This window comes from Panulirus ornatus, chromosome 33 (assembly GCF_036320965.1).
Source record: "Panulirus ornatus isolate Po-2019 chromosome 33, ASM3632096v1, whole genome shotgun sequence".
In the NCBI taxonomy this organism is placed as follows: Eukaryota; Metazoa; Arthropoda; class Malacostraca; order Decapoda; family Palinuridae; genus Panulirus; species Panulirus ornatus.
The window spans coordinates 12,040,677-12,066,910 of record NC_092256.1 but is presented as its reverse complement, the minus strand read 5'-3'; the positions used below and the strand labels follow the sequence as shown (position 1 = coordinate 12,066,910).

Sequence of the window (26,234 nt, the reverse complement as noted above, 5' to 3'; positions counted from 1 at the left end):
AATTCTTAACCTCTGAAACAATGTGTATAAACTGAAGAATCTAATATACTTGTGTGATGAATAAACAAGTATCAACTAGTGTAAAAATCCTAGTATAATGTTTTAGACATTGCATTTTTATTGTATTATTTTCCTCATGTTAGCTGATATAACACGGGCAACTGAGGCCCTAATCAAGGGCATCCCATAAACACTATATGTACATATAATAACCCTAACCTAAGCCAGGTACCCATTTTACTAACCAACACCTATGGGTGGATGAATAGCTGGGTTGACTGTGTACTAACTGCCACAACCAGGATTCAAACCTATGCACTCAACCCTGGGCTGCCTGAGAAAGCGTCCTGGTCAAGAATGCTAACTGCTACACCATGGAAGGCCATGACATGTATACGTAACCTTACAATGCATAATCAAAAGTTGTGTGATAAGTGCTTAGACAGACCTTAGTTTTTTAAACAGAATTTCATGCGTAAATGAAGTAGCATCAAGAACAGATAAGTGAGCCTTAGAAGTATTAGATAACCTTAATGAGAAAATTACCATGCACTTAAGTCTGCTACCCTAAGAAACTTAATACAAGAATGATGATAAGTTTGAAACCAAATCAATAAATACTTTATTGATATCAAAATAATGGTAAAAACACTTCTGAAAACATCAGATCAGCTGAAAGGATGAGTAACAGCCCTTCACTCCAATTAATAAGCTAATAAGCTAGCAACCCATGAATCTAATTTCACCAACTGTTAATCAAAATCTGATCTGACCATTGCTGCTACAGATCTCTGCTCCAATGACTGTCTGAAAGAACCCTGTCATAATATGTTTCATAAGCTCCAACAGGCTCATAAAAGAGATTGCCATTTAACCCACCAATGCACTGAAAAGGAAGTTAAAACCACTGCTCACAAAACCCTCAAAGGAGACAGTCATAACCAGTGAAGATCAACAGAGCACATTCATCTCTGACACTGACTTCTGACTAATACTAATTCAACAATTTGCCCTTCTTCCTTAAACGATCTGGAAAATTTGGCAGGAAGCTACTACAAATCGTTTTACTATTCACTTTACTACAAATTGCTTTACTATTCACTTAACTTTATGTACTGGTAATATATAATTCATAATACTTGAGCATCATTCTTATAATCATTTGATATACTTTAAGTGTAATCATCACATTATTGTCACTTCCTTATCAGCAAATAGTTACAACTTTCTGCATATCATCAAACATTCATGAAGCCTATATCTTATTTACCTGAATTTTATTAAGCACACCTACAAATCCTTAATACAACTTTCACAGAGAAAACCATAACAACACTGCTATCTTTAATCATAATACAGGTCGAGATTTGAAAACCCAAAGTTCTGAAAACTGGAAATTCCCAAAGGCCATGGTTTAGTACCTAACAGATTATATATTGTCAATTTGGATCATGAATTTCCAGTCAGCTGCTTCTTTTATCATACACTAAAACAACTTATGCCATTGCTCTCTCTGTCTGAACTAACTTGTTTTCAGCTATGAGTGAAGTTTTCAAGACTTCTGCCTTTATCATTTCATCGCAAAAGTATATCAATTACAGTGCTTGGTGCAACTGTTGTAAAGATGAAGCTTACCAGTTATCAATGACTACATTACTTTTGGTTTCTTTGAAGGTGTTATGATGCGAAAGCATAATCCAATACATTTACTTTTAGAAACATGGACCCACAGATTTGTGCAAGAATACTGTATATGGTATGCATGTCTAGCAATAAAAATAAAAAATCATTTATTACTACACCTTGTTGAATAATGTTACCAAAATCAATAAACATTATTCATCAAATCAATGCAATAATTATAACCATACATTTGATTAATGTTATGAAATTAAACTTTTAAACAGTTAGAAAAAGGGCAGTTGAAAAAGCGAGCATCTTAGCATGTAATTGCAGGTGAGGGGGTGGAGAGTTACAAACATGACTATCTAAGCTTGAGCTCTAGATCAACTTCCCAAGTAAAATACCAAGAAAGTCCCTTTTCAAAAAGTAAATAAATAAAAATATCTCAAATGAAACTCTTGCATGAACTGAAATCTGCTACAAATGCAGTAATATTTCATACAAGTTACGACCAATAGTTTAGATTTAACTTACAGTTTTCTTAGATGTTCAACACAAGTATATGTAAGACCTTCTATCAAGTAGTACTAGCTGATACTTCATGTTCATTGAATCCTTTCATGTAATGTTACAAGGATAGTATCATTATTTACACTAATCTTCATCCAAAATCAATGCCATAATTATACTGATGTAAAGGAACTATTTTCCCTACATCACAACTTCTGCACTGACTTCAACTTATGTTTTCTTATAATGTAACATCCTTGCAGCATTACTTGAAAGGAATCTGCTCTAATTATGGTATCAACTATTAGTACAGTTACTCAGTAAGTTTCATCATGATGGACATAAGTTAAATCTGTCTCTAGGTGCTGCAGGAAGACATCCAGTTAAAAGTTCCACTTCAATATCTGCATATTTTCTAAGGGAATAAGAAGTGGTTGAGGGAAACCATGGTAAGGTTTATTGGGCTGGTTGTGGATAGGGGGCTCTGATGTCAGTGTATTTTACATGACTGCTAGAGAGTGGATGTGACAGAATGAGGCAATTTCTTCATCTGTTACTGGCACTACCTTGCTAATGTGAGAAATGGGAAATGTATGAAAAAAAACTGATACTCTATTTTTGTATAGATTAAAAAAGGTTTTGCTGGTATCACATGAGAAAACATTCACTAATGGCCATGGTTCCCAAGGCCTCATGCAAGAACTACCTCCTCCCCTATGCCCATGACCACTTGCCAATGCAATCACTTTCTTAGCTACTCATTTACATATACTTCACAAATGTGTCAGTAGTAATAAAAAACAATATGCATCATTCTCAAGCTAATATAATGATATTATTCAGTGAATAATGAAAAAACAAATGCTATCTTTAACTTTTTTGCTAGATATATGTACCACATACAGTATTAAGCCACAACTGTGGGCCCAAGTTTCTAATATCCAAAAATTCTACATCTAAACACTGTTTATTCTTGAAAAATTTAACATGTACCTGATAATTACTGTAAGCAATGTAGTGCACAGGTAATCCACGAGGCAATAACGAGTATACTTGTTAGGAATTCAATTACTCACAGCTCATGAAGAGATTGGATCCCTTGGAAAGACCCTTTTGTGATCCGGCGCAAGTGGTTGTTGGAAAGAACAAGGCGTCGCAGGCGGGACAACTGACGTAGAACCCCTGCCCCACCTATCTCACGGATTTCGTTATCAGACAACAGGCTAGAAGAGGTACAAAAAGGTTGTAAAAGCAAAGACTAGAGGTCAGCATGGCATCTTACATACAAAAGTAGCATTTTCTATTCCACAGGGGAATGATTCACAAGTCAAGAGTACCATATACCATAAAAAAAAAGCATAACACATTACAGGCAAATTGCACACACAAGCTATTGTTCACATCACTTGTTAGATTTGCATTTAAAAGATGGCTACTGATAATGAAAAAAAAAACACACAAAGTAAAGCACTTCATACATGATGAACCATCATCAAACCAGGGCAAAACTGTCATCCCTAGAATCTCTGACTATGTCTTACCCTTCTCTCTATCAAACTGATGACCCAATGCCTTACTCATCTCTTCCCTTTTGGTAAAACAAACTACAGTAAACAGAATTGTTCTCCACTATACCCACATGGTCAGGCTCTAATATTCCTCACCTGTGATCATTTAAATTAGTAGTAGTAGTAGTGACAAGTAGGTACGAGTTACCAGAAACAAAATGACAATGAAGAAAAAATAAAGTGAATGATTGCATAAGTGAATGGTTATAAGTGTCAGTGAGTGTGTGTGTGTGTGTGTGTGTGTGTGTGTATTCCTATGAGTCCATGGGGAAAATGAAACATGATAAGTTCCCAAGTGCACTTTCGTGTAATAGTCACATCATTAGGGAGAGACAAGAGGGAAATATAACAGTCAGCTGATATACAACGAAGAGATGTAGCTAGGACGCCATTTGGTAAACATATGTTATAATTTCAATGTATACGTATATATACATACACAGACATATACATATATACACATGTACATAATTCATACTTGCTGACTTTATTCATTTCCCGTGGCCACCCTGCCACACATGAAATGAGGAAGCGCTAGGAAAAGACAACAAAGGCCACATTCGTTCACACTCAGTCTCTAGTTGTCATGTATAATGCATCAAAACCACAGCTCCCTTTCCACATCCAGGCCCCACAAAACTTTCCATGGTTTACCCCAGATGCTTCACATGCCCTGGTTCAATCCATTGACAGCACATCGACCCCGGTATACCACATCGTTCTAATTCACTCTATTCCTTGCACGCCGTTCACCCCCCTGCATGTTCAGGCCCAGATTGTTCAAAATCTTTTTCACTCCAACCTTCCATCTCCAATTTGGTCTCCCACTTCTCCTCGTTCCCCCTAACTTTGACACATATATCCTCTTTGTCAATCTTTCTTCACTCATTCTCTCCATGTGACCAAACCATTTCAATACACCCTCTTCTGCTCTCTCAACCACACTCTTTTTATTACCACACATATCTCTTACCCTTTCACTACTTGATCAAACCACCTCACACCACATATTGTCCTCAAACATCTCATTTCCAACACATCCACCTTCCTCTGTACAACCCTATCTATAGCCCACCCCTCGCAACCATATAACATTGTTGGAACCACTATTCCTTCAAACATACCCATTTTTGCTTTCCAAGATAATTTTCTCACCTTCCACATTTTTTAATGCTCCAGAACTTCCACCCCATCCCCCACCCTGTGACTCACTTCCACATCAGACGGTATTTTTTCCTCCCAATTCTGATACCTAACATTATAAAATTCAAGTAAATCTGTTTGGCAAGATCTATCATGGAACCCTGTTGGTTATTCAATATAATTTTGTAATCTAGAAACATGACAATTTTGTCTCGTATTATTTTTCCATCATCTTAACAATGATGCAAAGATAATTGAGTGTTGTTGACTGGTTAGTTCGGATTTTCAGTGTATGTATGGATCAGGGTAAGGTGCCTGGGGGTTGATAGAAAGCCATGTATAGTGCCATTTTGCAAACAAGGGGGACAATGGAGAGTGTTTGAATCACAGAGGAGAGTGTTTGAATTACAGAAGTATAAGTTTTTTGAGTGTACCATTAAGGTGTTTGAGTGGTGACTGAGAGGGTGGTCATATCAGGTTGGGAAGGAAAAATGTGGTGTTAGGAGTGGTACAGGATATGCAGATGAGGTGTTTGCTTTAAAGAATGTGTGTGAGAAATACATAGAGAAACTGAAGGATTTGTATATAGAATCTATGAATCTAAGAAAGCAAATGATAAGGTTGATTGAGATGCTTCGTGGAAGGTGTTACGAATATATGGCATGAAAGGAAGGTCATCAGATGCAGTGAGGAGACAAGACAAAAATTTTCAAGTTTCAGAATGACTTTGATAATCATGATATGATGCAGATCTTTCAAGAAGGTGGGAAGCATGCTAAAAGAGATAAGACGAAATAATTCTATGATAATTCTGATGATGGAATGAAATAAGACGAATCAAAAGGGAAACGCAATGTTAAAAAACAATGAATAAAAGCTCTTGAGCTGTATTCACAAACAGGCAAACACATGGATAAATATGAGCCAACACTAATTACCACCCAAAAGTGCATACACAAAAACAAGGAGCACTTACAGGTCTGTGGTGTAAGGAGGGAGGGTGTCGGGGAAGTGGACAAGGCCTCCAGCTGTGCAGTCTACTGTGGTGCCTCGACAGGTACATCCTCGGGGGCACTCCTCTTCCGTCACACATTCTCCAGCATACAATGAGACAGTTCCATCCGTACCTGGTAAAAGATCCACCTTATTAGTGTCATCACTTGTTTACATATGTGCAGATTTCATTTTCTTTTCACGTGCGGTTACCCACAGGCTGTATACATGATACTGCAGGCACTAATGATAGACAGGATAAGTCTGTGTAAAATGAATGTCACCAACGTACACTTGAGTCGCTCGTCCCTAAGGGCATTCAGCTTCCTTCGTTGGAGCCATCGCGGGTTCTCACAGCGGGCACCTGATGTCTCAATGGGGTGCACTTCCAGGTAGTCAGACAACCACTGGATGCTGCAGTCACACACGAATGGGTTACGACCCAGGTGCCTAATGGGGGAGAGAGAAACCTTCCAAAAATATCAAAGGAAAGAAAACGTACATGAAATTCTTACGATATCAATTTGAGGCTGTCTAAAAACCATAAATTACTTACTAATATGAACTTTTGCTGACGTACTTTATAGTTGATAGAAATTTACTAACGGAAATTTAATCAAATTTTCCAATAGATGTGCCCTGTATTAATTATAATAAACTAAGGTCTTTTATAGTTTATGGTTGCCACAATGTCAAACCACATATCTAATCATCAACATTTACGTCCTCATAATCATTCACTTGCCTTAAATCAATTTTTTTTAGAAGCTTCTCTTTTAGAAAGCTGTCATCATATAAAAGCAGTTCGCATAATCATATGCGACTAAGAACTGTTATAGACTGCTGAAACACATATTGGACTCCTGGAATACTATGTAACTCAGCTAACCATTAATAAATCAAGATATGATCAATTCAGTCAATACAAAATCATAAAAAAGGTAAAACTCTCCGTCGCCCCATATACATATTCATATATATATATAAAGTTCTATGGGGGCCTGGATGTGGAAAGGGAGCTGTGGTTTCGGTGCATTATTACATGACAGCTAGAGACTGAGTGTGAACGAATAGGGCCTTTGTTGTCTTTTCCTAGCACTACCTCACACACATGAGGGGGAAGGATGTTGTTATTCCATGTGTGGCGGGGTGGCGATGGGAATGAATAAAGGCAGACAGTATGAATTATGTACATGGGTATATATGTATATGTCTGTGTGTGTATATATATGTATACGTTGAGATGTATAGGTATGTATATGTGGTGTGTGTGGACGTGTATGTATATACATGTGTATGTGGGTGGGTTGGGCCATTCTTTCGTCTGTTTCCTTGCACTGCCTCGCTGGCGCGGGAGACGGCGACGGGGCAAAGTGAATAAATAGATAAATATATATAGGGGAGAAAGAATACTTCCCACGTATTCCCTGCATGTCGTAGAAGGCGACTAAAAGGGAAGGGAGCGGGGGGCTGGAAATCCTCCCCTCTCATTTTTTTTTAAATTTTCCAAAAGAAGGAACAGAGAAGGGGGCCATATGAGGATATTCCCTCAAAGGCCCAGTCCTCTGTTCTTAACGCTACCTCGCTAATGCGGGAAATGGCGAATAGTATGAAAATATATATATATATATATATACATATATATACATATATATATATATATATATATATATATATATATATATATATATATTGGAAAGGATCACAATTGAGCGCATGATTAAGTATATTCCTGTGAGTCCACGGGGGAAATCAAACACGATAAGTTCGTAAGTGCACTTTCGTGTAATAATCACATCATCAGGGGAGATACAGGAAAGAAATATAACAATAATGTGATCATTACACGAAAGTGCACTTGGGAACTTACCGTGTTTCATTTTCCCCGTGGACTCATAGGAATATATATATATATATATATGGGGTAAACCATGGAAAGCTGTGTAGATATGTATATTTGCGTGTGTGGACGTGTGTATGTACATGTGTATGTGGGGGGGGGGGGGGGGGGTTGGGCCATTTCTTTCGTCTGTTTCCTTGCGCTACCTCGCAAACGCGGGAGACAGCGACAAAGTATAAAAAAAAAAAAAAAAAAAAAAAAAAAAAAAAAAAATATATATATATATATATATATATATATATATATATATATATATATATATATATATGGTGTTCTCACGTAAATTTTACCTGACGAACGATTAACCGGAGAACATGTTCTGCATAATCCATGGATACTGTTTCGTGGGAAACTGTTGGCGGGTTTTACATTCCAGAAGTTGCCAGACATCAGCTTAATGTAACCAATCCTCTGAATATATGGATCAATGGGCAAAACACACGTGAAGACCCATAAATATATAAATCAGTGGGCAAAACACATGTGAAACCCCTTAAATATATAAATCAGTGGGCAAAACACACGTGAAGACCCATAAATATATAAATCAGTGGGCAAAACACATGTGAACCCCCTTAAATATTTCAATATAGATCAATGGACAAAGAGATGAAGTAACATCCTAATGGACCAATATCTAAAACAGTACTGTTAGGAAAATAAATAAAATAAATAAATATAGCAATGCCAATTGCGGGAACATAAAATTTCAATCCGGCCACCAAGGCTTTGTTAAACGTAGATTAATCATCCAGTACAAAAAGGTATCTAATCACACAAGAGAACTGCATTAAATCTCTTTGCTTTACATAAAATAGCTCGATAATCAGAGTATTTTCCTCTATATTTATGATGATTACTTTCAGTCTCTCTCCCTCCACATTACTTATTACTTTTTCCTCCTTTCTCTTTCGGGATGTATGTGCCCGGGCCACATGCGGCCAGCTTAGCAAATACTGGAGAATTTTAAATTAAGAAAAATGAGTTTACGCAAATGAACCTCTTTTTTTCCTAACTAATCGGAGAAGATTCGTGTGGCAGACAATTCCAAGTAGGCATGGATTCTGAATTCACAACAGAATGACTGAGTTATTCTGAAAACATAAGCGAAAGTCATTCTAGGCATGAATTTCTCATATAAACTGCATTCCCTTCCTTTATATATATATGGAGTTAATTCTGTTTTATGTTTTTTAAAATGACTTTCTTTTATCATCAAACCATTATTCAACTACTGAAAATATCAATCAAAAGTGTTTGTTCGATACAATACCCAAAGAGAAATTCATACGTAACAAAAACCTGCAACTGATACATTCTTTATAAAAATAAGAACTGGACATCAAAAATTCTCTATCCATGGGATTAAGTGCAACAGACTGTTCAACCGCTACATGCATGTTCCTACCTGCTTCCCCACTATGCTGAGCCTAAGCAATTTATCAATCTATATCTAACGACAGTCTCCCATGAGGAGAATCATTGAAATAAATTCATATTTCAGCCGCCGAACTCAAGAAGAGCCATCCAAAATTTCTAGATAAGTCTTTCAAAGAACCATTCCACATCGCTTGCATAATAATAATAATAATATTATGAATACCACCCCGGGACAAAGTGATTGCCAGCCTCTGAACAGCCCCTCCCATCCATTTGTTGACCAAACGCTTCATTCACGAGATGACGCCACACAACCTACATGAAATAGGAACTCAAACAACATTGAACCTCCTGGTCGAGTGTACAGACAACGGGAAAACAGAGGTATGAGTGATGTAAATAGAAATGCAGTGGAACAAGGACAAAGTAAAGGCAATAGCGATATGGAATATCAAATATTTAGAGAAAACTAAACAAATCTTAGGGAGCTCCTTCGCTATCAGCTTATCTTTCACTTCCTAATCTATCATGCTACGCCCAGTTGTTTCCAAAACTACCGGAAATATTGAAATGCATTCACATTTCGCATCAAGTTAATGAGTTTACTACCGTAAACTATTGTCAAACTAATGTATTACTATTGTAAACTAATATAACGTACTAAAATTCGTTGTCATCATCTTCCGCCCATGGGGCCTAAGTCCCTTGGTGACTATTTTCATTTCGCACTACCGTTCACAGGAGGGGCATGGTCGCCACAATAACCAGGCCTCTCTTGTCAGCGAAACTGTGATTGGAATTCTGAACAGCAAACAGAAAAAGGGAGAATACGGTACGGGCGAATGCGGACGGTAAACGCGGGCTGACAAGGGAGATTGCTGGAAATCTAGAAAGCGGAATGCGACAGGCAATTTGAATGAGGTCTCGTGCCTGAATAACGGCAGTCAAATTTGGGAAATTTCGGGGCTTTCTCTTGGACAATGGATCTGTGCTGGTGTGTGTGTGTGTGTGTGTGTGTGTGTGTGTGTGTATTACGGAGTGAGCGTTTTACACTTGTGCTGTCTCGTCTCCTAACCCTGTATTTATGAACCATGTCTTTACTCTTATGTATAAGCACACACACACACACACACACACACACAGCCTACGCCAGGTACGCATGAATTAACCAGCCCCGAGGGGAGGATAAACAGCTGGGTTGGTTGTGGGTCCACTTCCGCGCTCAGGATTCGATTCCGGGAGGGCCCGTGCGTCAGTCATGTCAACGACACTAAGTACGACACCACGGACGCCCGTGTGTGTGTGTGTGTGTGTGTGTGTGTGATTACTATTTGTGGTTTACGGGGAGCGAACTTTAAACTTGTGTTGCCCCTTCTTAATCTTGGACATATGTTCCATGTTTTTACTCTTAAGTATGTGTGTATTTATACACACACTCTAGCTTTCTTCCACATTACTTCATAATACAGATTTACGCACGGCTGTTGGAATGAGGATCGAATCCCAGCCAGTACAGGAAAGTGGCAAGAACTAGGGGTGCCTGGGGGCAGACACAACATAAACTCCACACTAACCGACGCTTGTAGAGGCATGTAAAAAAATCTGTTAAATCTGCTATGAACTAAGAAAAAAAAAATCCGTAGAGTAATATAAAAAAGAAATGCAATAAATCCCGAAATACTGATGAAATTACCCAGCCGCACATTCCAATAAGCCATGAGACCCAGCACAAAAAAGGTTCTACTTGTACGTTCCGTTACCAGCCAATCCTCCTCAGCGCAGACCAAACATACACACTAGTGAGTTTGCCGCTCAGGCAACCAAGTCGAGCTCCTCCCTTCCGGCAAGGCCACCAGGGGGACGCGCGTCAAACACACCAGGCGGCAGGACCCTCACTCAATGGGGGAACTCCTTCACTACTAGCTTATCCTTCACTTCCTGGTCTATCGTGCCGCACGTCATCTGCTGGTCTAATCTTGTGAGGGAACTCAGGAGTAAACAGGAAACTAATGACCCGTAGTGCTTCCAAATGTATTTCCTGTCTACTTTGACTTTCCTGTTCTCTGCTTCTTCGTACTTTCCTTATCTATCACACACACACACACACATTGGCGATGCCGAAAGTGAACCGTTTTTCGGAAGAAGAAAACAGGCGAACCACAAAGGTTAGATTATTCAAAATCAACGGAATAAACTAAGCGACAACATATATATAAGTTTAAAAGGAGCATGATAGCAGTGAAAGTTTAAGGTATGGGAACCCAGAGTGTAGAAGCTCCCTCCTCACATACTGTAGAAATAGGTTATTTATACACACTGACACAAAAGCCAAGTAACCACTAACATACCCCATGTTTACTCTCTGGCCTCAGTCCGTTCTTAAATAATTCCAGGTCATATTAAGTGCGGGGCTTGAGGATCCTTTGGTAAACAGGGTAAACTGAATTATGAGTGGAGAATATTCAAATACAATTCAAGTAAACTCAGCCGCTGGGATGATGGATTACCAGTTACACCCAAGGTAAACTTTCCGTTACGTGGCTAAGTGGTACCCGAGGCACTGTTGGTGCCCTATGAGGTGATACATACTCAGGTATACTCCAGGAAAAATACAACGGCTATTTAAGTATTAGTCTGTCCTGTACCGCACTAACCTGAGTACGGTATGGAGTATTTAGGGCGCTACAATGGACCACCGGAAACACACACATCCCCAACAAAATTCGATAAAGATATACAATTCTGAAACCTGAGGCGGTGATGTATAATTAATACCTTACAGCCAGCCGTGTGGATACGAACAAGCGTCAACAGAGTCACAAACCATGTTTATATTTATGCTTATGTTTGAACTCTTCCGTGTAAGAATTTTAGTTACGTCTATCACGTACAGCAAGATTTTCAACGCACACACACACACTATATATATATATATATATATATATATATATATATATATATATATATATATATAACAATAGGAACCCTACGCGTCTAAATTTACAGCCTGACACGAGCAAATCCTGTTTTAATGACCAGCCGGGACATTCATCAAGCTGCCTCTCCACATTAATCCTATTTTAATTTCCAACATGTGCACCCTAACCAGGGCAGTGCCAGGCCCCGTCCCGCCACAAAGTTCCTGCCCAACTGCACTAACACGGCGGGTAGCAGCCCAAAGATTCCCGCTGAAGTTCCCAATGGGGCAAAAGCGCGGGACAAAGATTCCCGCCAAACTTCCTAATAAGGTACAATCGTGGGATTCCAGCCGAACTCCCCAATATGGTAAAACTTGGGAGAAAGATTCCCGCCAAACTTTCCAGTATCTAAAGGCAAATACACCCTCCAAACTTCCGTCAACATGAGAGGGCTGGACGATATTTCCCATAAACTTTAACTAAGTCGGAGGTTCAAGACATGGAAAACAAAACAATTTGGGATTAAAGTTTTCTCTTGTAACTTCAGTACATGAGGAAAGTAAGTTACGGGGCTTCCCGCTAAACTTTGCTTGCAGGAAAGGAACCAGGCTTCCCACCAAACTTTGCCTGCAGCAAAGGCGAAGACTAGCAAGGTTCTCCCGCACCCCAGTACGACTGTGGGAAACGGAAAAAGCACGAATTTCTACAAAAAAATCCTAAATCTAAAATAAAATGCGCTTCAAGAACTGTGAAACAAAGAATCTAAAACCAAATACTACTGTCTTGGCGTCAATGTGGGGTAGGGGGAAACTGTTAGTGCACCACTGGGCCACATTCCTCCCACTGACACATATAAACCAGTATGTCTCAACTCTTATAGTGACCCGTACTTCCGTGTACACAACAACCAAGACTATAAAACATACCTAAACAACGACGAGGAAAAGAAAAGAAAAAAAACACGATCCAAAATCAACTTACTGTGTCACGTAGGGGAGGAGGGTGGAGGCGGAAAAAAGAAAAATACTGTAAACATCAGGAAATTCCATGTTCTGTTTCAAGGTCACTGTCACCCCTGTACTCTTTCAGCAAGTTAACATGACTCTCCCCAGTCTGCCACAACATAACAACTCCTACCTCATGAATTGTCAAATAATGTGTAAAACTTGACGGACGGAGGACGAGAAGCGGTGATGATGCTAGGAATATTACGAGAGAAGGTTTTCTTATTTAAAGATATATGTATCACAGCCTGACTTAGTAATTATGGTTACCACATCCAATCCACTAGTGGCATGATTTTACACATCTAAGGTTCAAATCAAAAGCTATGCCGTGTGTCAAGTAAGTATTGGCCTACTAGATTTTTCAGCAGACTCCGCCCACACAGGTGTGAAGACGAGGCTTCCACCGTGCGAGGCTTCCACCAAACTCCGCTCACATGAAAGGTGTGGAAGACAAAGGCGCTCCACCACAAATTGCCTACATGTAGAGCTTGTCTTGCCCTGATTCAAACTGCATTTCAACAAAGGTCTTGCCCCTACAAACATATTTCCAGTTTTGCCCTTGCCCACGAATGTATTTTCGCGGGGGGAAAGGTAAACCTTCCTTTTTTATAACTTGCTGTCTTGTCGAGAAATTTATCTGTGAGGATGGAAATATCCATTCTCGAAAAAATTTTGTTTTGAAAAAGGCCAATATCCCATATATATATATATATATATATATATATATATATATATATATATATATATATATATATATATATATATATATATATATAGGAATTAGTCTGTATACATGATCATTTGCAAGGGTGTGTGATGTTAAATTTACAAGCGTACCTCATGCTTCAAAATATAGACTCCAGGCAATCTCAGCGTGGACTCAGTGCCATCCACGAAAAATACCCACACCTGACTGATGCCACCCATTACATGTCTCCTACGACGATATAATGTGAATCACTAGACATTCAGGTAAGCGAATACCTGAGGGAAGTCATCTTTCACTTGAACATGCTCAATAGCCACCTCTCGCGTCTCCCAGGAACTGGGCGCCTAAATTCAGGAGGTGTATCTCTTTCCGATAGCGTTACAGCCAACATGTCATTAATGTTATTAATACAATATCATAATACCTCATCAGAGCTGTTGGTGAGGTTAGAGAACCGTGAGTGCACAGTTAAAATGCTATCATAAACAAAATGCAAAAGCTTCATATCAACCTAAAATGCAGCTGAAGAAGAGCCTTGAATTTAGCACCGCAACAATCCATTCCTAGCTACAGAGACTCTGGTGGTGAGGATGAGCCTGAGGAAAAGCTTCAGGAGCCACGGCGAAGATGGCTGGAGAGAGAGAGAGAGAGAGAGAGAGAGAGAGAGAGAGAGAGAGAGAGAGAGAGAGAGAGAGAGAGAGAGGTGATGTACTTACAAGGTCTGGATGCTGCTCAGGCTGTCGAAGGTACCATTCTGGATGGTCTTGATGTTATTGTCGTACAGAGACCTGAAACAGAAAAAAGGAAGACAACTGTTTTATAAAACACTCTGCGCACTAGTAAATATCAGGGTACTGTAACTGAAATGTATCTGACGACAGGCCAATAAAGGAGACAATGGGGCTAGCTTGGGGTTAAGTAAAAATTGAGGCTAATGTGATGCTAGTCCCGGGATGAAGTCATGCTTCGTTGGTATTAGCGTGAATAAGGGTGGGACTAGAGTGAGGCTAGGATAGGACTGAAGTGAACAAGGGAGGGAATAATGTAAGGCCTATATTGGGGCTAGAGTGAGGCTAGACTGCTACTAGAGCGAGGTCTAGGCTAAGACTAGAGTGAGAATAGGCAGAGGCTACAGTGAGGAAAGTCTTGAGGCTTGAGAGAGGCTGGATGGGACTAGAATGAAGCTAGCGCTGGGGCTAGAGTGAGGTTAGTGCTGGGCCTAGAAAGAGGTTAGTGCTGGGGCTAGAGTGAGGTTAGTGCTGGGGCTAGAGTGAGACTAGTGCTGAGGCTAGAGTGAGGCTGGTGCTGGGGCTAGAGAGAGGCTAATGCTGGAAGTAGACTTTCGGTTAATCCAAGGCTGCAGTGAGGGTAGGCTGAGAATGCAGTTTGGCGAGGTAGCCAAGCTGGAGTTAAAATCAGGCTAAGCTGGAATTCATGTATAGCTAGGCTGGGGCTAGAGTTCAGCTCAGCTGGGACTACTGTGTGGCTTGGTTGGAGCCAGAATGGAACTGGTTTTCATTTAGGAAGGCGTTTTGTTTAAATAAGATTAAGCGGATTTAGTTTCCTTTTATAAAGGCTGTCATTTTATCTAATTTAATTAAAATCTATTCTTTTTTCTTTTTAAGGGTGGTAAGGTGATGATATAAGAGTGGGATGGCTCATGGTAGGGCTTGGGCTGGGCTGGGCTGGGCTGGGCTGAGGACTAGCCACATGAGCAGTGTGGCCACTGTCACCGCAAAAGGCCACAAGCTCGCGAACACTGGTCTGTAGCGTAGCTTAAATCCATCCAGGGAAGAACCGTTTGCTAGCAAATATAATCAACCTCCTGCCATCTTACGTTTTCACAACAAATTTCAAATTAAATTCAAATGTAACAATATCGACATAAACATATATTCCTAAAACTGTGAGCAATATGGATATCATTAGAAGACTTGATGATAAACAATGATAGCGCTAGATGGATGAGGTACCGGGCATTAAAGATGAGTGCTTGAGAGCCAGGGGCGAGTTACGAGAGAGGTCAGAGGTTACAGAGATGGATGACATTAGACTGATGGAAAGAGCGAACGCCAAGTTCAACGAAATAATGCTGTATCGGGATGGTAGAGGTGGAACAACAGAGAAACAAATCAGTCATGATATCTGCTTTCGAACAGGATGCGGGAGAGAACAAGAACCTTTAAGATAAGATATGGGATATTCTGGAAGTAAGTACAACTGCCTTCCAAGTAACTACTACAAGGATCTGGCGTACACTGCAGAAAATCAAGGCTACACTTTAAGGGAACATTCATATGTTGGTGGTAAAGAGAAGGGACCAGAGACCAAGGAGGACAGTGGCTATTATCTGCAAGCCGAAGATACACAACAGAGAGACCTGCAAACCGAAGGAAACTGTGGTTACAGATCACCGAAAGTGACTGATACCGCGGAGGCTCACTCGCCCCCAGACGCACTCCTGTACAGACAGACGTGCTGCCAGACAGTCTGGTGACCCGAAAGAAATCTATTCATGGAGCCTCACAAGACTCATTACGACAAATGGAGGAGTGATTTCATTATATGGCGAGGCTTCTTTATAACGAAATGAGTGTAATTAGTATTGATACGGTGCCACATTATCCAAAAAAAAATCATAAATCAAATCAGGCCGGGAATTATGGGCATAGTTAGGACTATTTACTAACGAGGTTGATTACAAAGCCTTCCCCGATCTGATCCAGAAGGACAGGAGGGGAAGAGAAGCCAAGACATAATCTGGAAGACACTGGTCCACAACGGACCATATTAAGATTATTTAGATTACGGAAGACTGTGACTGACGGCCGGCTTATTTGCTCTTATAGTATGTAAAAATAGGATATACTGTGACGAGTCTGATCAAGTCAATGAAAATAATGAAGGAACAATTAAAATAATAATGGAGGTGCGAGGCTGAGTAAGGCAGTGTAGTGGAAAGCTTTTAAGAGAAGGGATTCTACCCCTCGATATATTAGACCAGACAGACAGATCAAAACACGCGAGACAAGATGAGTGGCTGTATTAGTTGCTAAAGTGTGTATAACAAAACTTTTTTTGTGTCTGATATATCACAGAACATACCAGGGTTAGAGGCACCTATACTCCTTGTGCGACAGATCTCTCTTTTATTCTTTGAACACGAGAGTATAAACCTTGAGCAAGACGACAGACAGTCCACTCGATATATTGGCATGATCTTTGACCCCTTTGGTGTCAGGTCAAAGGCACGGACATCGTACTCAAGGGTCACATCGTTATGCTCCAAAGTCATACCGCTATAGGCTCGAGGGTATATCGTTATCTATCGTTATATAGCGAATATCGTTATCTATCGTTATATAGCGAATATCGTTATCTATCGTCTTTTAACTCCATTTCCATTTCCAACACGATGACAAAGTCAATTGAGCCTCTCAGTTCGCTCACACAGACCAACCCACCTCCTTTGTACTAACTTTCATACTGATGCAGGAGCTTCTTGGCACGTTAAGGCGATTCATCAAGTGAGCATTCACACGACCTTCACACACGAAGAACGACTCCATCGGTCACAATCAGAATCACTCCGCTATCCTGGTCTGTAATCCCTCTGAACCTTACCAACTCTTTTCACTGCGTCTATTCAACTCGTCAGCGGTTCACCAATGCTCTTTGTACACTACTACACGTCATTCTTAACTCCCAAGATTAAGCCGGTGTCAAACTTCTAACAAAAAAAAAAATACGAGTGTTATTGTATTTCGTTTTCAGAAGCACTATGCTTAACTGCAATTATTTACCAACAGATTCATCTAATCATCCTTCTTTTTATACACTGGTCTGGAAACAAAGGATTCACAATGTAGACAAAAGCTGGAAAGACAAAAACAATGGAAATAGTATGTCTCCTTTTCCTGCCAGGGGTGAGGTGCCGGGGGAAGGCTATAAAAACTGCGCGTTAGGGAGGTACACTCAGGCGAGGGCGTGCTGAGAGGCCCGACTCGAACCGAGAAATGGAACTGAACTGGCCAGGAATTGCAACTGATCTGGCTGCGAGCAGGAACTGGTCTGGTAGGGAATTGGAAAGGGTCTGGCCACGAATTGCAATTGGTATATCCTGGAAATTGAAATGGTTTACCTTGACAGGCGGCCCGAAACGATAACTTTTGCAACGGCCGAGTCGAAAGTGCATGGAAAGGCGCAAATTTGCGCCTAACACCACTTGCTGTTAACGAATAAGTCTAAGACCCAGTGATCCTTTATAACACACTTTACACCCACAACTGAGAAAACAATAGTATACTACAAATGTTTAATTTGAATACGCCTTCTACGGCCTGTGAAGGTTCGATTCTACCCCTACAGCCTAGTACCTTATTAGCTAGGCTATTTGAATCTATGTCCCGCGGGTTTTCGAACCCACTGAAGCCTGGCCAATCAAGTGCGCTTTGTGATACTGATTTAGTGAGTTATTGACGTTCTTCACTGGTTGGTCCACAACATTTCTAATACTTGTAGCTTGCGCGATGAACTGCTGCAGACTCCCAATGTTTGAAAATACATGCTTATTCTTATGGACTACCGTGGTGTAGCATGTAGCGCTCATGACCGTGACGCATTCACGGGTTGGTCAGGGTCGATCACACACGTTCGAATCCTAGCTGCGGTAGTTGGTCCACAGTCAAAACAGCTGTTCATCCACTCTTAGGAGCTGCTCGATAAACTGGGTACTTGCCTCAAGATATATATATATATATATATATATATATATATATATATATATATATATATATATATATATATATATATATATATATATATATATATTCAACGAGATCGCCTTGATTAGGGCCTCAGCTAACATAAAAACGTACACTTAACTGTTGGTTTTATGTCCTTCAATTAACTCACTGCAATACGGGTGCGGTCCAGACCTTCCAGGATCTTCCACTCAAACACAAAAAAAAAGCCACACATCATTTCATTCCGTCCTTTAGGAACGCAACTAAATAATCTCGACCGTTCCAAATTAGCTGTAGCTTCGCATACTTCTCATTACGAAATTTTCGTTCTTCTAAAAGGTGATGTAAACATAATAACGCTCTACTCTCTTACATAATCTTCTATAAGTAGGATAACTTGGGGGAAGTTCAAACTCGAGTTATGGAACTTATGCCACTAAATTCTTCAGATGCTGGAGCACAACAGTGTACCGCATGATGAATCCCGGATTACGTTATGAAGAAGGTTACGTCGCTGGTTTAAAAATGTCACCCCTCACGAAGGATGAACGGACGGCGACGACGGCCGTGCCTTGTTATGCTAGTCACACAATAGGAAAGTTGAGGAGGTCAGATAAGAGAGTGGGGGCCAAACGCTGTGTGGGTGAGGAATAGAATCGAGTCTAGCGACGGAGCTGGAGAGTGAGGTAGCTGGGGAGTGAGGTGAGCGAGCCAGTGTTCAAGTAAGAGAACGGACGGGCGAGGGGGGAAAAGAGTGCAGAGATAAGCAAGAGAATAAGAATTCAAAAAACACAGTGGAGAGTCGAGAAAGACTGTATGTATGGGAGCCAAGGTGAGGAAGACAGATCATGGAAAAATATGGCTCAAGGAACGGCGGGTGAGGAGAGATGGAGATTTCTCCCTTCAGGAGGAGGAGGAGGCTTAGCCATAGACCTGAGAGCTAAGGTCAAAGGGGAGGCGCACTGTCCACATGGAGCTGCAACGTCAACATGGTGTTCCGTCAACACGGGGGTGTAACGTCATCATAGTGTACCGTCAACACAGAGCTGCAACGTCAACATGGTGTACCGTCAACACGGAGGTGTACCGTCAACATGGTGTACCTTCAACATGGAGGTACACGGGGGACTAGGAGTCGCACCGTCAACATGACGGGACACAGTCAATAGAGAGAGCTGTACCGTCAACAGGGAGCTGTAAAGTGAACAGGGTGGGAGCTGTGCCGTCTATATAGACAGGGCTCACACAGGGGTCCAGTAATGAAACTAGTCACACCATTAATGGCGGGTAAAGCGTACACTACATCAAACAACAAGGTAAGCGCATTCAATCAGGATTCATTTTCTCCCCAGGTGGAACATGGCGGCAAAAAATCGACAATATACAATTACTTAGACCACATCACCTTACGGTCCCTGACATCAACCACAAATCCCTTGTTAGCACCAAACTGGGATCCTCTTTCTTTCTTTTTTTTCTCTCTCTCTCTCCCTGGTAAATCCACCTTGAGCTGCCGCCTTTGAGAGACACAATGGGCGGCAGGAAAAGGCTGTAACACAATTGTCCCGCCAAATAACACAAATGGATCGCTAATGCGGGCGCCTCAACCCAGGGCGCCGCCGCCGAGGCAGCAGGGGAGGGAGACACCAACCATATACCCAAGACCCAGCGCTCCTGAATAACGGGAGGAGGGAGGACGACCGTCACAGGTAGAGGGATGTAAAGGTAGGAGGGGGCTGCGTGGTGGTGGTGAGCTAAGGAAGGCAGAGAGAGAGAGAGAGAGAGAGAGAGAGAGAGAGAGAGAGAGAGAGAGAGAGAGAGAGAGAGAGAGAGAGAGAGAGAGAGAGAGAGAGGAGAGGTGATGCAGAGGGCAGCAGGAGAGGAAAGTGAGGAGGAGGAGGATCTCAGAACGAATGACATTAAATCAACATCTTACATTACCCACAGTTATGGTCGGCGTTGTCTCCTCGTTCAAGCCGACTCAAGAGACTTCACCTTTACGAAGAAAGTTCGTTAAATATATATATATATATATATATATATATATATATATATATATATATATATATATATATATATATATATATATATATATATACTGAAAGTAACTGTGAACATCAGTGTTTACCAGAGACAATGTAAAGAGACTAGAGGGGTCTAGTGAAGAGACAGAGCTGCAGACAATGTTGAAGAGACTGGAGGGGGAGGAGTAGTAGTGGTGGTGGTGGGGTGGTGCCTAGTGAAGAGACAGGAGAACCAGACAATGTGGAGAGATCAAAGGGTCGAATGAAGAGGGTATGTTCTTTATGAGCGACAACGACAGTGGCTGGAGAATATTACTCCTGCCATAATAAGGAGCACATCAGGCTGCCCCACGGAACACAAGGAACACACTCACAAGAGGTTGAGACTTCGTAGGTCGGAGAAGGCGTCCCGCCTCAGGCAGGAGATCCGGTTGGCGTTCAATAACCTGCAACGATAGCAATATCACGTGAGTACTAATACTGACTTACTCTTAGCAAACCTCATCTACAACACTTCAGTATGTGGAAGCTACGAGGGACACAGTCGTAAAATGGTACACTGTGAGCCTGTGCTGGTGAAGAGCACTTCCACCTGGCTCTGTGCATCACCATCCACATACGTTCGCACTACCACCCACTCCACTACGAAACACATACCAATACAGAAGACGTCACACTACCACTCACTCAACTAACGACTCGTTACAGATCTGTACACCTTCCACACTACTGCTGACCCAATGTAACATATACACATCTGTAAACACGGTCTACACTAGCCTTCATTCCAGCAACAAATACATGGAGGTATACAGAAGGGAATGGTGGCTACCTGTGCCATTATGTAGATAATGCAATGATGTGATGTGGAGGAGTGAGGATATATCAGTAATGCGCAGGAAGATTACTAAGATAGACTCGTGTGTGGAGACACAAAAAAAAAAAAAAGAGAAGATACTAATGGAAACTCTCAAGAGCATCTCTTATATTCACACGTATGTACAGACAAACACATTATGATCTTTTCGTACAATATTTCTTTTAGGAAAATGTCTGGGAGGTATGCAAAGAAGCACGTGTCAATGTATACCTGTTTATGGATGGAAAACAGAAGTATGTACTGATGGGAGATCAACACGTAAGAAAAACAGAGACAAGATATCGCCATCAGAAGGGTTGCCATACATCACAACTGTCTTGTGTCAGATGATGGAACACCAACCAGGCTGACGCACTACACACCAGCCTGACGCTCAGACCAACATGTGCAAGTCCGGCACAACAGACGGTCGGTAAGTGGAGGGCGCAGCGTCCCACCACCCTCTCCCTCTCGCTCAGTGCCCTCCCTTGTTTCCGCCCACCTCGCCAAAAACTCTTGACGTTTTAGAACAGCCCACACTTAGGGGGGGTATCAAATAATGAAAGGGTTGGCAGCGAGACACGGAAGATGAAAGCCGACACCCCGTAATATGATTAAGGTTCCGGTGGACGATAGCGCACGCCCTCGCCTCTCCAAACCCTCCCTCAACAGAGGCGTATGTCCCGCCAAGGGCCCGGCGTACAGGAACGGAACGTCAACCAAGTTCATTAGATGGGAATGTTCTCCTGCGTTACACAAGCCGCCGTAACCTACACTTGCGTCATCTAGAACAGGAAGGTAGGCTGGCTAGAGGCGGGGCACCACGCCCAGCCGCCCATCACCTGATCCCCGCCCCTGATTGCGTCTCACAATGAGGCCCAACTGGACGAGGCTGATGGCTCTACAATGCTCCTCATCCCGACCGGAGTTTTGAGAGATTCTAATCAGCATTAATGACGCGCCCTGCTCACAGGCGACGGGGCAATATGAGCTGTGAGCCCCTCCCTCCTGATGGAAATCTCAATAAATGCCAATAAAGCCTGCGAGTATGTAATTAATGTAAGTTCTAAGCTAAATGAGACAGGTAGGGGAAAGGCTGTCTTATATATTACTAACGTGTACAGGTGTACAATAGCGTATACACCCACGGTCATATTACCATAAGGTAATCAAGGGGCATCTCAGCATGTGGGGATCATAGGGGAGGTAGGCCACAGGTGACGACAAAACACAGTTGAATCTCCCAAGACAATCATCCCCCTCCACCCCACGTCCTCTTAATCAGCCATCCCCCCATCACCAAGGCTGGGCTCACACCTCCCTCCTGGCGCCGGGACTGGGAGGAGGAGAGGGGTGGATGGCGCGGGGAAGGGGAGCACCAAGAAAAAAATATACTCATATATATATATATATATATATATATATATTCATTTCTTTTCATACCATTCGCCATTTCCCGCGTTAGCGAGGTTGCGTTAAGAACAGAGGACTGGGCCTTTGAGGGAATATCCTCATCTGACCCCCTTCTCTATTCCTTCTTTTGGAAAATAATAATAAAAAAAAAACGAGAGGGGAGGATTTCCAACCCACCGCTCCCTTCCCTTTTAGTCGCCTTCTACGACACGCAGGGAATACGTGGGAAGTATTCTTTCTCCCTTATCCCCAGGGATAATATATATATATATATATATATATATATATATATATATATATATATATATATATATATATATATATATATAACTGAACGAAAGGGGAAGAAACGAGTGTACTCCAATGACGGTCTACCTCTGTGAGTGTACTCTAGTGCCGGTGTACCTCAGTGACAGTGTACAACAGTGATGGTGTACCTCCAGTCTTCGTGTACCTGGTGTACCTCAGTGACACTGTACGTCTACAGCTGGTGTACCTCAACCAACAGTATACTTACAGTCACAATGGATCTACGACCACAGTGAAATCAATGGCCTATCTGTACTCAACTACTTACACCGTACGAGGTGGGAGACTCTACACTCGTGGGGCCTTATCTCTTGAACCTTCTCTTCTGTCATACGACTTATTAAACTTCTGTCTGCCATCAACATTCAGAATTTCATCACTTGATTCATTTCAGTCATCCACTACTCTGGGACAACATTAGTACGTCTTTGTATATTTCGTTACATATTTCTTGTTTAGTTTCTTGTTGTGACCTACGGCCGCTCTGTCTTTGCATCTCTTAAAGAACTGTCCACAATCTACGTCATCAAGTGATTTGGAAATATAAGACGTTATCAAGTGACCTCTGATCCTTCTCTCTTCCACGGTGGACTAATTGAAGGCAACTCAATACTCTTAATTCTGGGACTGTCTCTCTGTTTACTTGCCTTTCCTCTGGATCTTCTCCATTAGTTCTCTTGTCGTCTTATGATGCTGTGACCAAACTTGAGAAGCGTATTCTAGTACTGTCCATATATACGATGTGAACATCATGTTGAGTATTTCCTTACACAAGTACGGAACTTGGTAGCAATTCTTACAATTACCAGAAGGTGGGTACGCTCTGGAGACGGTGTACCGGTGTATCTGCTGCCATGGTTTATCCTAGTCCCACTGTACCTCTAGTGATGATGTATCTCTGGTCACTGTCATCACAGTGTATCTCAGTTACAGTGTTATACCTATGGCGATGGCCTACCTACGTCCGCCTGTGATGTGCTAACTCACGACCATCGTCACACAAGTTGCGATGCAGCTTTACCGTGTATCCAGTTACGTTGTGCCTCAAACAGGTGTACATCCTGTTATGGAGAAGTTCACGTCAGTGCACACAGCCAAGGTGTATCGCTTATCATCCTGTACACTGACGGTACACCTACACCCCCACCAGTCAAGTTGTACCTCTCACTGTACCTCTTTTTAAGTCGCGACCAACGGGGGGGGTAACGTCAATTAAGGCGAAAGTGTACCTCTTCTCATGGTCAGGGACGCGTCCAGCAAGAACAAGACGAACCACAGTGTTGACTTTAATTGATTCCCTCATGGACGATCGGTCCTCGGCCATGGCAAACGTGGACTCCCAGCTAGGTGGCCGAGGGGCATCTCCAATCACGAGTGAGGTGTTCCCTTAATGGTGATCACACTGTACCTTTGGTCATGGCGCATCCTCCAAGTCATGGCTCGGGTGCACGTCCCGCCCGAGGCATCTTCAGGAGGGGGCGCGCGGGGGCTGAGGGATCGCAACTCGCGAAGGATAGAGAGAGAGAGAGAGAGAGAGAGAGAGAGAGAGAGAGAGAGAGAGAGAGAGAGAGAGAGAGAGAGAGACGCGAGGTGGAAGAGGTGGAGCGGAAGGGACCATAACCCATCAGATGAAGGAGGGAGGGGACGTCTGGCTGGTGGGGCATGGGCGCTCGCGAAGGAAAAGCGAGAGACGCTAGATGGAAGAGGTGGGTCGGAGGGGACCATAACCCATCAGATGACGAGGAGGATGCCTGGCTGGTGAGGCAGGGGCACTCGGGACTTTCCTTTATACTAAGGTATAGACGACCGCCACCACCATCATCATCGCGGCAAATACCTGTGAGAAGCAATTAACGAACCATACGAGCATGATTAAGCAATTCTGGGGGAGAGCGGTCCAACACGATCGTAAATCTGAGCAACACAGCGATCCTGACCATCTCGCTGCAGCCACTAATCCCCGCTACATCGAAGGGGCTGGACCCACACTATGAACTAGTGCATTAAACGTCACATGAGGGACCCGGCCGCCGTGCACACAGCAGGAACCTCCTACACTACGCTCAGCGCCGTCAGGAGCTCCCCCTCTTGTGACTCCTCTCACGGACGATCATGTCAAACTCTATGGTGTTCTTGTAGCGATACAACATACGGGTAACGTGAGGTGTAGGGAGGAACACACAGTACTGGACCGTGTCTATATGGGTGTCGTCAGCACCAGCGGTGTTCTGCTGAGGGACCCACACTCCACAAACAGCACTGCCTAAAGTGTCACTCCATAGACGTGATTGTCAATATGCCCAGCATGTGTGTTTGGCGTCGTGGGAAACCGCAGCACACACAAGACAACAGGTGTCCTTAGTACAGATGTACTGGCCTCAAAGGAGGACTACAGCACAGCAAGACTACATGTGTACCACTACTGGTGTACTGCCCAGCTGTGACGACGACATTTCCCACAAAACCACAGATGTCCCAAATCCAGGTGCTTGGCTTCTTGATGCGAGTCTTACATGATCACAGGTGTGCCCACCCCAGATGTGCTAGCCTGGTGAGGTAGGTCTCAAACGACTGCAGGTGTATCTCCACTACAGGTGTGATGGCCTGCTGAGGTATAAATCTCACATGACCACAGGTGTGCTGGCGTTACGAGACGTATCGCTCAAGACTACACGTGTATTGTTGCTAGCTGGTAGGACTATGACACCGTGACAAATGTCGGCAGCAAGAGTGTGCGCTGGCCCGAGTGTCCACCACCAGTCCTCACAACACACACACACACACCCTCCTCCAGGGCTCGTCCTCAACCCTAGCCACTCTTAATGACCCACTTTAAGAGTCATCGGGGAAATGGCTTTAATTAAACTGGCTTAAAACAAATGGATGGGTACCTCAGGGCATCGTTCCTACCCTGGAGTACAACGGTACGACCCTTGGGCACGACGGTACCACCTTTGAACGAAGGTATGACCCTTGGGCACACGACGGTACCACCTTTGAACGAAGGTACGACCCTTGGGCACACGACGGTACCACCTTTGAAGGAAGGTACGACCCTTGGGCACACGACGGTACCACCTTTGAAGGAAGGTACGACCCTTGGGCACACGACGGTACCACCTTTGAAGGAAGG

At 42.5% G+C, this 26,234-nt stretch overlaps 1 protein-coding gene across 1 annotated transcript in view; it reads right to left on the bottom strand.

Annotated features, from left to right (window-relative positions):
* LOC139759459 (protein slit-like) overlaps window positions 1-26,234 on the bottom strand; it is a 1,061,304-nt gene that overhangs the window by 64,716 nt on the left and 970,354 nt on the right. Inside the window, 5 exon segments of the mRNA XM_071681610.1 lie at window positions 3,210-3,356; window positions 5,821-5,971; window positions 6,130-6,287; window positions 14,468-14,539; window positions 20,895-20,966. Coding sequence (XP_071537711.1) covers window positions 3,210-3,356; window positions 5,821-5,971; window positions 6,130-6,287; window positions 14,468-14,539; window positions 20,895-20,966 — 600 coding nt within the window.